The 13,630-nt window shown below is 39.9% G+C and overlaps 1 protein-coding gene across 2 annotated transcripts in view; it reads left to right on the top strand.

Moving 5' to 3' along the window:
• Positions 1-13,630, top strand: part of TTC29 (tetratricopeptide repeat domain 29) — a 592,695-nt gene that overhangs the window by 526,240 nt on the left and 52,825 nt on the right. For both annotated transcript variants that reach the window (XM_037162386.2, XM_037162388.2), the window contains 2 exons: positions 3,990-4,081; positions 13,052-13,175. In XM_037162386.2, coding sequence (XP_037018281.2) covers positions 3,990-4,081; positions 13,052-13,175 — 216 coding nt within the window. The remainder of the gene's footprint in view (positions 1-3,989; positions 4,082-13,051; positions 13,176-13,630) is intronic.

The raw sequence follows: 13,630 nt of genomic DNA, 5'->3' as shown, positions 1-13,630 counted from the left end.
TTTCAGGCCTACTATTTTTTTACCTTTAAACTTTTAGTTAGATTTTTAAAAAATAACATATGCAATTTTGGCAGCTAATTCTGACTCAGGGCTACTCTCAGGAGCCTGTGACCCATGCGATCATGGAAGCCTCTGTGTTCAGAAGGACCTTAGCCTTCTAAATACCTCCTCTTATTGGCACTTTACAATGTCCCTTCAAGGTGGGCTTTATTCACTTCCATTTCATACCTGAGGAAGTAGACTCAGAGGCATTCAGTCATTTGACACATGTCACTCAGCTCAGTAGTAGACCTGCCTGACTGGAAAGTCTATGATATTTGAAGAAAATTTGAACACCCAGAGGGAAATTTGATTAATTATCCCATAAGGCCCTTCCAGAGCCTGGTCTATGCCCTCAGAGTAAAAGTCCCAGCTGATCTCCAATATTGAAATAACTGAGAGCAGGGGGAGAGGGTGGTAACTAGAGAAGGAAATGTACTGGATCATGGGGGGAAATACCAAAAATATGATGTAAGAGTAGAATTAGGGTTTATTAAAATTTTTTTCAAAATTACAAAATGTCCATGTTAAGTGGGCTAGATGCTAGGACTTATTTACCTGCTAATTTCTATGAATTGGACTCTTTTTCCTACAGAAACAGTGGTCGGTGTGTATCTGCATGTCCCACTCACTTTGTTGACAGGCTACAGTCTTAAGTCCAATGCTCTCTTGGAGGCTGTTGCAAGAAAAGAAGTAAAAGATTCTTAAAATCTGATTTTACAGCACAATTTTTTTCAGGGAATGTGTAGCATACTGCCAACATTATTCCATTGCACATTCTCATTTTTATGCTAAGTATTCTATTAATTTTGTTTTTAGGTGACAGATAGAAATGATTTCATTTTAAGAACTTGGGCTTTATTTGAAAATGTCTTTCCAAGTACATATATACATTCTATTCTAGTGGGAACATAGAGTCTTTTGCCTTTAAAACTCCTAGTGAAATCGTTTTCAACCTTCATCTCCATCATTCACTGAAATCATTGGAGCAATTGGACCGAACATGTGCGGAGCTCTCAAATTTTATCAGGTGTGTTCCTGACTTTTCCAGCTTTGGTAACCTTCCTATGCACAGTTCGGCATTCACTGATATTTGCACAGTAGCTTAATCAGTGTTTCTTCCTCTGTCTTTTGACCAAGTTTGATTAGGTCCATGAAATGAAAAGACACAGATTTTCCATTTATCAAAATATTTTGTTCCTGAGATTCTTTATTGTCTCCTCTCTATTTGTGATGCTAGATTTAAACCTTCCAGACCCTGAACTTATTTCCAACCTACTGCAGACTGCCAGGATAGCCAGCCAGGCACGTCAGTCAGGCACAGTGGGTCCCTCAGATTCCGCACCGTGCTTCCTCACTGGAAGTATTCTTGGAAAAAACGTTCCTGTCTTTGTCCAAGGAATCTCATCAATTAACATTTATTACAAATTAAATTGTACCTTGTCAATTTTAAAACATGCATAAGTTTGCTTACTATAAGATCAGTGTAAGACATCTTTCCTATCTATATAATTCAAAATCTCACATTATTTTTTCACTCGCTCTTCTGGGGTTCTTTATTTTGGTTTGAACAGTGGCCTTTCCATTCCTCTCAGGTTGAACTAGGCAATTCACCCACCTGCCAGGCTTGCCATGGCTGCTCCTTACGCTCCCCCCTGAGTTCACCCTCCCACAGTAGTGCGGCCAACTTTTGATTCCCCTGAGCTGCCCTGACCAGGGTCCTGAACTCAGATGTCATGCCACCAACTATTTCCCTGGTGGACCACTATTGCCCTATATTCTTCCCACTGCCTGTGTGGTTCCTGTTTGTAGGTAAAAGAGATACAGGAACGTCCTCGAGCCCAGATAAAATGCGTGTCTTTACCTTGACGGGGGAAACTTGCACCAGGACTCATTCACTGATGGCTGGTGAGCAGATTCGCAGAGACTCCCAGTCCTAAAATCTACATAGCCCTCCGTGTCATCTTATGGTTGCCTTGTAACAGCCCTCAGAAGTGGCTTTTCTTTCTTACACTTGAAGAAATTAAACTCAGGGAGCCTTCCTGGCCCAAATATATTGGGCATGCAAGAATTGGGACTTGAAACCGAGTCTTCTTACTCTAAGATTAGTGTTCATTCCATATCCAGCTCTATGAGGAAGCGTCTGTAGAATCAAAACAACCCCCAGACTGGGCGGGTTTTCTGGCCCTGTGGCTTGCCGAAGCCATGGCACACGGATGTGGAACAGGAGCCCTCTGCCCTGAAGCACCTACTTTTAATTAGTGCCCTCTGATGCTTGGGCTGAGGACTCACACCTCTAAGATAAAGTTGGACCCCCCCATGTTACTGTCCTGCCTCGGGGCGCGTGGGGGCCAGGGGCACGGGTGAGTGTTGCATCGTGAGCCCTGGAGAAACCTGCCTTCAGCCAGCGCTGTTTCACGCAGTGGCCCCAGTCCCGAGTCTGTCCCACTGTGAGGCCCAGAGAACCGCAAGCACTTCTCTGTTTCAGATTCCCGAGGGTCAAATGTAGCACCTGGCACCCAGTCACAATGTTTGCCAAAAACAGACTATTTTGGGCACAAAATATAATATTCAATCTTAAAGTTCTGGAGTGTCATATAAAAATATATAAACCAGAAAAGATCCTAGAAAGTCTCTTCCTAAATTTTTGTTTTTGAACTCAGTGAAGCCTCTTACAAATTCACAAAATTCGGGGTTTTTTTCCCCTTCACTTAGAAAGGTCTATGTCAAATCTCATCTGACTAAATCTAGGTGTTTTCAGTTATGCACAGCCGTGTACAAAGAATATTCTCAGATTTGTACAAGTCTTCTTAAAAGCCTTAAAAATAAGAATAAAAAATGTGAACGTTGTAGGTTTAGTGGGAATTAAAACACTGGGTCAGTGGTGTCAGTGAGCAAGTTTTAATATCGGTGTATGCCAAGTACTCATTTGGTAACCATACCAAACCCAGATTCTGTGAGGTGTCACAACGTCCACATTGAAATCGTTTCCCGGGTGTTAGCTTTTTAGAAAGTAAAGACAGACAGCCAACACTGCTTCTAACACTAAAGCCTCTGAGCTGCCGGGGGCAGGCCGTGGCCCTCAGCTCGCATTTATGTCCTTCCTCACCCCTACTCTCTCCCAGCACTGTCAAATGATTATCACCAATTCTGTCTTAGAAAATGTGCAAAAAGGATTTGCATAGAGGTCTTTGGAGATTTCCTGTGTCCTCATGTGTGTAATAGGTTGGATCAAGTCACAATAAAGGGAGAAGAAAGAATGGAGATTTTGCTTGATGCTTCTTTCCTCCTCCTGGCCATTGAAAGGGAAAAAGAATAAAAAGGAAAATTATGCCATACAGATGATGTCAGTGTTAAATTAAATTAATACCATGCATTTGACGGTGGCAGCCATAATCTTGTGATTATTGAAGAGATTGTTGGTAATGAAGGACATTTGTAAGAAATATTTTTAGTGTATACTGAATATGTGCACAAACTGTGAGATATGCATCTAATAAAATGATAGATTTAGAAATTGCCTGGCACCTCAATTCATGCTTTTCAAACAGCTATTTATAGAAAGAAAAGTGATATTTAAGCTACCATAGTAGAATATTATAATCTGCTTTCTATTACCTAAGTAATAGTCCCATATTTTAAAATAATGTTGGAAGCCATTCAATTATTTATTCACACCTAAGTTGTATAAATTGGAAGATTTGGGATTGTGCAGGAGAAGAATTATTTCCACAAAAGTAAGACCTCCTTGTCATGGCTTGAAGAGATTGCTGTGAAACAAGTTATACTATAGATAAAAATAAACCAAAGCAACATGAATTTTTAATAAACAAAAATATTTTATGGAGACATTAAACACAACTATTCATTTTCATCTTTTCTGTTAGGAAATGCAGCGTCAGTGAGTCTGGCCGGGCTCTCTGGGTAATAGGTGTCTCTCTTCCTGCTAGGTCCTCGGCACTTACAGTCAAGTCTCCACAGAGCTGGAAGATGACCTCAACCTGGCCAGAGCCTACGAAGCAATAGCCAAGGTCCTGCAGAGGCAAGTTAGCACATCCTTGTCTTCCTGTCACTGCAGATCCACTCAGCTGTGAAAGACTTAAATTGTTTGAGGTCTGTCGCTTTCCATTACTGCCTGCTTAAATTTCAAGCAGTGCCCTTCTGAAGTGACCCTTTCATCGTAAGTTATTTTAAACCAATGCGGTATTGAAAAAATGTGCGCCTAAATTCTCCTTTATCTGTTGCTCCTTTGTATTATTTTAGTTCTGATTTTCTGTAAGTTTAGTGATGACCTTGAATGAGAGGGAAAAATCAGGTCACCTCTCACAGGTTAAAGAAGCGGCGCACACGGGAATACGCAGCACGCTTCAGTAACGGCGGCTCGCCCTGACCTTCCCAGACCCCGTCTTGGAGGGAACTTTCCCCTCATGCTCCAGTTGCACTTCTTCCACGAAGATGTCTCTCCTCCAAGCATGTCTGCAGGAGCAATTGGGCGCAAAAACAGTATTTCCAAAGTTTCATTTAAAACAGGAAATTTGACAAGCATATACATGAAAAACTGATACAAATTTTTTTGTGGAAAGTGTATGATCGGCCTTTCATTCATTTCATTGTGTTTGTTGTATATTCCATTTAATCATTGCATTATATAGCAGCATTATTAGCTTTATAATTTAAGCCAAGATAGTCTAAGAATAAGAAAAATTATCAAAGTTAAGGCCCTGGTTTTTGGTATATTATCTTATATATAATATATAACTTTTTTAAAATGGTAGTAATAATAATAATAATAGTAGATATAGACTGTGTCAAATCCTAGTTTCTTCCTATTTGTACTTCACATGTAAATATATGGAGGGTAGGATTTGAAAAGGTAAAATTGTTCTTTGAAAGGCATTTAAAACATTACATGCCTACTGAAGTAAAAGTGGATCATCGTTATATAATTATCGTTGCCAATATATGAGGGGGGACCTGTGGGCAGGCACGCTCGTAAACCACCCAACGTGAAATGGGCAAATGCATTGAAAAAGTCTTTAAAAAATTCACTGAAGCTGAATGCAACTCCTCACAACATTGCCAGCTGGTGCACTGATACAGATGGGTTCCTAGAACACTCACCTAGAAAACCCCCCTAGTGGGGGGAATCCTGTACTACAAGGGACCCAGCCTGCAGAAGATAATTCTGGCTTGGGGGGGGGTCCTCTTTTTTGACAAGCATTAAATATTAAATAAATAATTAACGAAATATTAAAATCCAATGCCAGTGAAATGAAAGGTATCCAAAATACCAGATACAATACACAGCAGTTGTCACTGGATAAGCAGTGAGGGACATGGACATATTTATAAGGAGAGAATGATGTTTATTCAAGGGAGGCAGGAACATGTAGGTATTGTGGTCCCTCCAGATAAACATGGGTCACTAGCCCATGGAGGGTCAACCCGGTTATTCCCTAAACTTCAACTTTACAAATGACAACCAGAGAGAAGCAAATGTTTGAACACAAAGGAGAAATTTGTAAGTATTTGTTTAATGTCTGTTTGGAGCACACAAACTCTGTGCCTTTGGGCCAGCGCAGTTTGATTTTTAGATTACTTGACTCTGCTGTCAGGACTCTGCCCAGCATCCGTGAAAAACGGCGGGATTGCTGGTCTTGCTCCTCAGGCGCAGACCTGACCTGAGCCTGCACGGTTACGTAAATGCATCCCTTAGTGTGTATGCGCAGTGGTTTTTATACAGCAGCATTGTGTCCCAACATAATTGAAGACATAAAACTTCAGGGAAAGATGTTTTCCTTTGGAAAACATATCAAGCACTTAACTATATCTCAGGACCAGAAAAGCATTGGAATGACCCTTTGGTTACAAAAATACAGTTTTTGAAACAGTTCCCTTAAACAAATTCTCACCTGTTAACCTGGTGTCTCATCTGGAAAATCTTAGTGTCTCCACTTCAGGACTTGAATTCCTGGTGTCTGCAGTAAATGTTAAGGTAGGGTTCAACAGTTACTGGTAAATATTGGCAATAATAACAAGAGAAAATCTAATGTTTTTTATTTGGCTGCTTACGCGTTACTTGGTGTTTAGGTGTGGAAAAGGACTCAGCTGTCTTTGACATGTCATGAAGTAGGGTGTGTGTTGGGTGGTCGCAGGGACACTTCCAACATCCCCAACAGTCTGGCAGCACGCGTTGGGGCTGACAGGTAACAGGCAAGGAGGTTTATCCCTATTTCACTTTTGTACCAAAGGAAACAAAGTCCACTTATAAGAATTCCCATCTACTAAATTACAAATGAAGCCATCAATGACTTCTGTGGTAGACATGGAGTTTTAACTTCATGATGTGGGGCAGTGCACAAGAAGGCAGGAGCTGCTGCTGCCGAGGTCTTAGAGGAAAGTGTTCGGAGGCCACGGCCGGCCTCCCAGTCCTTGCTGGGGTGATGGACAAGCACACAGGGGAGTGTGCGCCTTGGCATGTGCTCTCACCATTTGTGCAAAATAACTCAAGAGGTGGACAGAGGTTTCAAAACCAAAACTTCTTCACAGGATGACAACAGCACGCAAGCTATCTAAGAAGCCTTATTAAATCAATTCCACTACTTACTAGAAATGCTTTGATATGAATTTTGTGGTCATTAAAAAAAATCTTGCTTTGAGGGCTTGGTGTTTTCTGACACATGCACACACTCACACACACGTGCGCACATAGGTACATCCCTGTCATAGTCCTAAACTGTCCTCGGATTAGGAGAAATGGAGCACAGACAAAACACAGGAAACTGTGGTGGCAGTTGGGAAATAAATCAAGCTGCATAAGAAGCTTAGCATCACCTCTAAATCTCTCTTTCTCAACCTGTGCAATGGCACAGGTTTCACTAATGGTAAGCCCTATCCCTATAAACATATTTTATCTCTTTAAAGGAAATGAAAGAGGATAGCCATGTCTCGGATAAGTGTGTGTGTGAGGCCATCAGCTGAACATGCATGAAAGGCGAATAGGCTTTAAGGCTGGAAGCTTCTAAAATGGTTGTAAGAATTTATACTGTGGCTTCAGTTGAAAAACACAGCACATTCCCTCAAGACTGAGGACTCGGTAATACAGGGTCGCTCATTTGGTGGAACTAGAATAGTCCCTGGTATCAGAGTTATCGATGAAGGTTTTAATGGTGAACGGGGTTTTTATTTTTGCTATTGCTCTGAATAATACTAAGCAGTGCAACAGAAAATAAGCATTTACTATTTTTTTCTCCTTGGAATGCTAGTGTAAAAAGGGTCGATATTCTAAAATAATAACAATAGCCCATGACACAGCAATGAAAGCCAGAGCTATAGTCCCTAAAACAAAGAGAAAGTGAGTTGAGAAATACCAAGTCAGTATTTTTATTATATATAGACAGATAATTTGAGTAAGCGTAGAGAGGGGAGGAAATAACCTCAGTTTTTCTTACAGTGTTTTTTGTATCCTTTCCACTGAAATAACTCATTTACCAATATGGCACATTCCTCAACATAAATAAGATGGCTTTTATAGGGGAAAATTATATTACAAAAGCAAGAGTTGTTTGAGACACCTTGTTTTCAATTAGCTTGGTTTTATCCCATACCAATTATAAATTTTCTTGTAAACTCGGGTTCTTTCTTGGAAAACTTTCCACAGTGGACATTTCAAATCAATCAGTACAAAGTTTCAACTGTGAAAATTACCTTTCTGTTATAGCTGAAAATTAATTTCTTCTTGCTTGAGAGAAATGACATGCCCTAGTAATTTTCATACATTCTTTAAAGTGGAACATCCAGGCTTTGATGCAAAATCTCCTAAAAATGACCCCCCAAAATCCATCAAAACATTTCTATTAATTCATGAAATTAAAAACAGCATTTCACATTTTCTCCTGTCACTGCTTCCATTTGCCTTATTATTGTCACTCGTGGCCCACAAACGGTGGCACAATCAACAAACCCCTCAGTGGCTGCTCCATCTCTGCTCTATTTGATTTCTTCTCTCTGAGTAAATGATTAAGTTTTCATGCATTGGTTCAGCCAAAATCTATGTTCACTCAACCACATCCTTTATTGATTACTTCTACTGCAAACAGTAGGCCAAGTGTGATGTACATAATTGGACAGTTGTCAGGGGAGGTGGGTGTTAACAGTCCCGTTTTCCCAGTTGGCAACTGGAATCACCTTGATACACAAATATTCTGCACTGTTTCATTCTCATTCTTCGGACCGAGGAGTCCTGTTCCTCAGAATATATATGTTTTTAACTCTCTGAGGTCCGGCTGAATGGATTTAATGATTGTACCATATAATATGCTGCTCAAGTTGCACCTGTGCACTGCATATAGAAAGCTGGAATTAATGTTTGTCTAGCACTTTAACCTTGTCCTTTAACCCATTCAGATGATCTGGAGCTTCTCTGTGAGAAAAAGATTTAATCCTTTCCCTTCTAAAGAAAGACTAGCTTCTAAATCTATGGATAACTTTTAAATTTAGAAGTCCTTTAAGAGACATAATGTTTAGATTTCAGATGCTATATTAACAGCTTTGCTGGCTGGAGAACTGTGCATTTTTTGAGTGGAGCAGAGAATTTACAATAGACAGACCTTTTCTGTACCATTATTTGTTAAAACAAGTTCCAGATACTGTTAGATGTTTGGGAGATCTGTTGATCCTTTGGGGGAAAAACCACTCTACTCACCCAACAATGGTTTTATTTATACTATTTTGTATTTCTTATTCACTCAACTTGTTTTTTGTTTTGTTTGTTTGTGGGGGGGCTTCTTTTTTTTTTAATATGGTGGTTTAACAATCCTCAGCAGGCCAGACTTAATCCAAAATGTACTTCCATCAAAAATATATCAGCTTTTAGCAACACAAACATAAATAAGCTTCAGTGAGCCCATCTTAGCTAAGTGAAAATAATACTTTTTTCCCTAAGCTTTTAAAGTGATATGCAAAAGAGGTCTCTACTTTTTTCTTATGTTATCATTTTTTAAACACTACAATCCAAGAGAGAGCTTGAAGAGTTAACATCAATTTGATAAAAAATTTCAGTCCTAGGAACTTACAAATTTGCTAAAAACCCTAAGTAAGTGTGTTTTTTAATTAATATTTGTACACCCTGGAGCTCTCAGTACCATTTTTAGTTATTGCACAAAGCAAATATTTAAATTAAAGTAGCGAGCACACCCTTATGGTATTTTATTCCATGTCTGCATTTGAAATATTCCTCAAACAATTCACAACTTTTTTTTGGACAGTTTAGCTATGCCTAAATGTGGAAGAAGATTATTCATAATTTGGTTATGAAAAAGTGAGAACAGAATCATAAAAGGCAACATTAACTTTGGGAATGTGAAATTCCATTCTATTTCTGATGTGTAGACCATTCCTTTAACCAATCAGAAAGGAAGAAGGAAATGCATTTGATAGTGCCTGCTACTCAAGTAAACAAAAAGTGTTAGGTCTTGGACGCTGCCTCCCCCCCTAGAAAATACACACCAGGACTCGATTTGCCTCTCTGTCTCGGAGAGTGCCCGTGCAAATCACGGTGTGTCATTCGTTGCCTTATGAAAGATTTTAAAAAGCATTGCTTAGCTCATTTGACTTTTCTTCTCAGCTGGTGGTAGATTCTATCAAATAGAGAGCTGTAGGCATGATAGCTTTTCAGTTCACTCAGAGGTAATAGTGACACTGGCTGTCATGTAATGAATTGCTACTAGGGATCAGGCTGTACATGTATGTAATTTTTCATCTCACAACACTTTGTGGCCATTTTTAAAATGAGAAAACTAAAGCTGAGGAAGAGTGAAAATGTGTTCAAAGTTATTCAGTGAAAAGGCCAAGCTGGGATTCAAGCCTAGATCAAAGCAATGTACCTTTTTTACAAACATACCAGAGCTCATCTGTGAAAATGAATGTTGTACTCCTCACGTCTTGAGTGGCTATGCAAGCTGATATCCCTGATCCTGCCACCACCTGTTGAAAATGAGCACTGCTTTGAAATGCTTTCTGATCTTGTGGCATCTTTTTCTCAATGACGCCTATAGAGGGACATCATCGTCTGAGAGGTGGGCTTGATTTTTGCAAACAGCCAATGCATTTAGAGTCACATTTAGGAAAAAACAACAACACAACCTCTAGCGATAACCCCATTTTTGGAATGAAGTTGATTAAATTATTTGTGAATGCTTTGTTATAACACAACACTATGAAGATATTTCCTATAGAGGGAATCTTCCTAGTGCCATCAGCTTCATCATTAGGTGACATCTTTGAAGATAATCACTTGGAGGGAACTATCTTCTTTTGCATGCTTAGTAAGTCCGGGCAATTAGAAATATGGATGTATAATACAGAGGGAAAATTGGGGCTAGAAATATAGATTTGCCATACATGTGCATACCATACATGTGCCCTACGGTTAGGGCACACCATAGTAGTATACAAAATTGCCCATGGTAAGCATTTAGTGGAAGGGAGAGGATGGATATGGACAGAAACCTGGAATGAACCAACTGTCAGTGGGCAGAGACCCCAATGCCAGTGAGATACCTGGAGAGATGAAGATATGAAAGAAATGAGAAAACAGAGGTTGCTCAAAGCTCTGGACACTGGAGAGAGAGAAACATTGGGAGCAAGATGGATGGTGAAGAGCAGGGACTCCCAATCGGTGTGTTGAAGACCTGGGTCAAGTGCTCTATCCAGCAAAGCTTTCATTTAGAATGGAAGGACAGATAAAGTGCTTCTCAGATAAGGTCAAGTTCAAGGAGTTCATCATCACCAAGCCCTTATTATATGAAATGTTAAAGGGACTTACCTAAGAAAAAGAAGATAAAAAAGATGAACAGTGAAAGGATAGCAAACTCAGTTTTAACAACCACACCTAAAACAAAAGCAAACTAGGAGGACAGCTAGATCAGGAGCAGAACCATAGAAATGAAGATCACATGGAGGGTTAGCAACAGGGGAGTGGGAGGAGGAGAAGGGGAGAGAAGGTACAGAGACTAAGTAGCATAGACGGTAGGTAGAAAATAGATAGGGGGAGGGCAAGAATAATATGAGAAATATAGAATCTAAAGAACTTGAGACACGTGTTCATAAACTAAAGGGGGGGATGGTGGGGGAGGGGGTGTGCAGGGTGGAGGGGAATGAAGGGGGGAAATAGAACAACTGTAATGTCATAATCAATAAAATATATTTTAAAAAAAGAAGACCTGGGTCGGGGCACAAGAGAAAGAGGAGCAGGAGTGCTGCAAGGAGCCTGAGAATCTAAAAGCACACCCAGCATTTGATGCAGCTCAAAATTCAAACACACCTCCCACAACGCATACTACAGTTTTTCAGATGTATCAAGGTGCTTTGAATTCACCATTGTGTTCCCTCGATTTGGCTCCAAATCCTTTGGCCGTCTCTTAAGATCAAATTTATGCTACAAACTCTAGACTTGTGGGGAGAATAGTGAAAGGATGTGCTCCAAGTTTCCAAGCACTACGTATAGTTCAGAGAACCCATCACAATTAATCCCACATTGTGAATTTATATACTTATCTCTCCAAATTGACAGACTCCTTAAAAGCAGGAACAATATTCCTGAGAAAGTAGGATTCTGGAGCATTTGAGTCTCTCAAAGGTTTTTTGATGTTACTAAAGTATCCGGGAGATAGGAGTTTATACTCAGGAACTTTAATCATCCAGTGACTGGGAGTCTCAGGATTCATCTGGGTGCCTGACTTGTGTGTGAACTGTATCAGTGTTTTCCCTCTCAAACCTTTACCTTTTTTAATTCAAAAATACTGGATCTGGCACAAATAACGTCCTGTTTTATTAAAAAATCATAAGACTGTAATTGTGTAACATAACAATACCACACTGAAGCATACCATGTGACATTTTAGGTGAAATGTTCAAATTGCTGCCCATCATGTGTAAGACATTCACATACCCTACCAACCTCACTAACTGGCATTCCCCCTGCTGGACCGTGGATGCCAATGCCTAGTGCGCAGCAAGCACTCTGCTAGAAATGATGTCTTTCTGAGCCTTTTGCCAGTATATATAACACTTGTATGGGTTCATCAGTGATGCCTGGGACTTCACTGCTGAAGGACACTTCCAAAAACAAACTACCATTCACCTTTCATAAACTTTCAAAATGTTTTACTTAAAAAGTAATGGCTTTATTAAGGTATGATTGATATACCATATAATTCACCCTTTCAAAAGGCTATAGTTCATTTGTTTTCAGCCTATTCACAGAGTTGTGAACCTATTACCACAATTTAACTTAAGATCATTTTCATCACCCTGAAAAGACACCTCATACCCCTTAGCAGGCACTCCCATGCCCACCTCGCCCCAGCCTCTGGTAATCACTAAGCTACTTCCTATCTCTAGGGATTTGTCTGTTCTGGACATTGCATGTAAGTAAAATTATATGATATGTGGTTATTTGTGACTGGCTTCTTTAATTTAGCATGTTTTTAAGGTTTATTCATGTTATAGCATGTATCAGTATTTAATTTCTTTCTGTGGCTAAATAATATTTCATTGTATGCATATGTACCACATTTTGCTTATCTGTTCATCAGTTGATAGTCATTTGGGTTGCTTCCACTTCCTGACTACAAAGAGCAGTGTTGCTGTGAACATCGATGTACAAGTTTTTGTGTGCACACATCTTCATTTCTCTTGGGCATATACGGAGAAGTGGAGTGGCCGGGTCAGGTGATAACTCTGTGTTAAAGTTTCTGAGGAACCGACAAGTCATTTTCCAAACCAGTACATTTCCACCAGCTATCATGAGGGTTTGAAGGTTTAAATTTTAACATACTATATATGCCAACAAAATCAAACCAATATTTTTTGATCGTTAATATTTTCAAATGTTTTCACCTTCATTATCCTGATAACCATTTTCAACTTTCTAAAGCAAAGAAACACACTATCTTCACTGTGACATTAAGTGAAATGATACTCCAATAGTTTCCTATTTTATTTATTCTAGCCAAAGAAATATGACAGAAGCAATTAAATACTTGAAAGAGGTTGTGAAAATTGCAAGAAACAATTTTCGAAGCCTGGATGTTGTGAAAGCAAGTACAATGCTCGGGGACATCTACAACAAAAAAGTGAGTGTCTGTGCTTCTTGCTCAGGGGGGAAATCATAGCTTTCACACTATCCTCCCACGCGATCCGCACTTCCCCCTAACCTGTTAGCAGAATGGCCTCTGGTTCGCTGGACCTGACGGACCCACAGGAAAGTGACTGGGAAGAGATGCGCCTCTTTCTCCCTTTGCTTCCTGGACCTGAGTGCCATGTTGGGCTCAGTCACCACGAGCTGCTGACACTGATTCCCATATTCACAGCCAATGCAGGGCCTTGGTAATTTCCTATTTGAAGAGCAATTAAAATATTTAAATTCAAAGGAACTGCATCATAACAGATGGCTCGTATCTGTTGACACTGACATGCACCTCTCTTACTCCAAATTCTTGTTTTACTATCCAGCTGTGAAGCCCTTGCTAGGTCCCTCGCAGAATACTTTCAGCAAGGGGAAAAAAGGACAGTCCCAAGAGTAATTCCA

This window comes from Artibeus jamaicensis, unplaced genomic scaffold, assembly GCF_021234435.1.
Source record: "Artibeus jamaicensis isolate MK-2021 breed Jamaican fruit bat unplaced genomic scaffold, CSHL_Jam_final scaffold_537, whole genome shotgun sequence".
Classification (NCBI taxonomy): Eukaryota; Metazoa; Chordata; class Mammalia; order Chiroptera; family Phyllostomidae; genus Artibeus; species Artibeus jamaicensis.
Note: the sequence above shows the minus strand (reverse complement) of the source record. Positions and strands in the feature narration are given on the sequence as shown.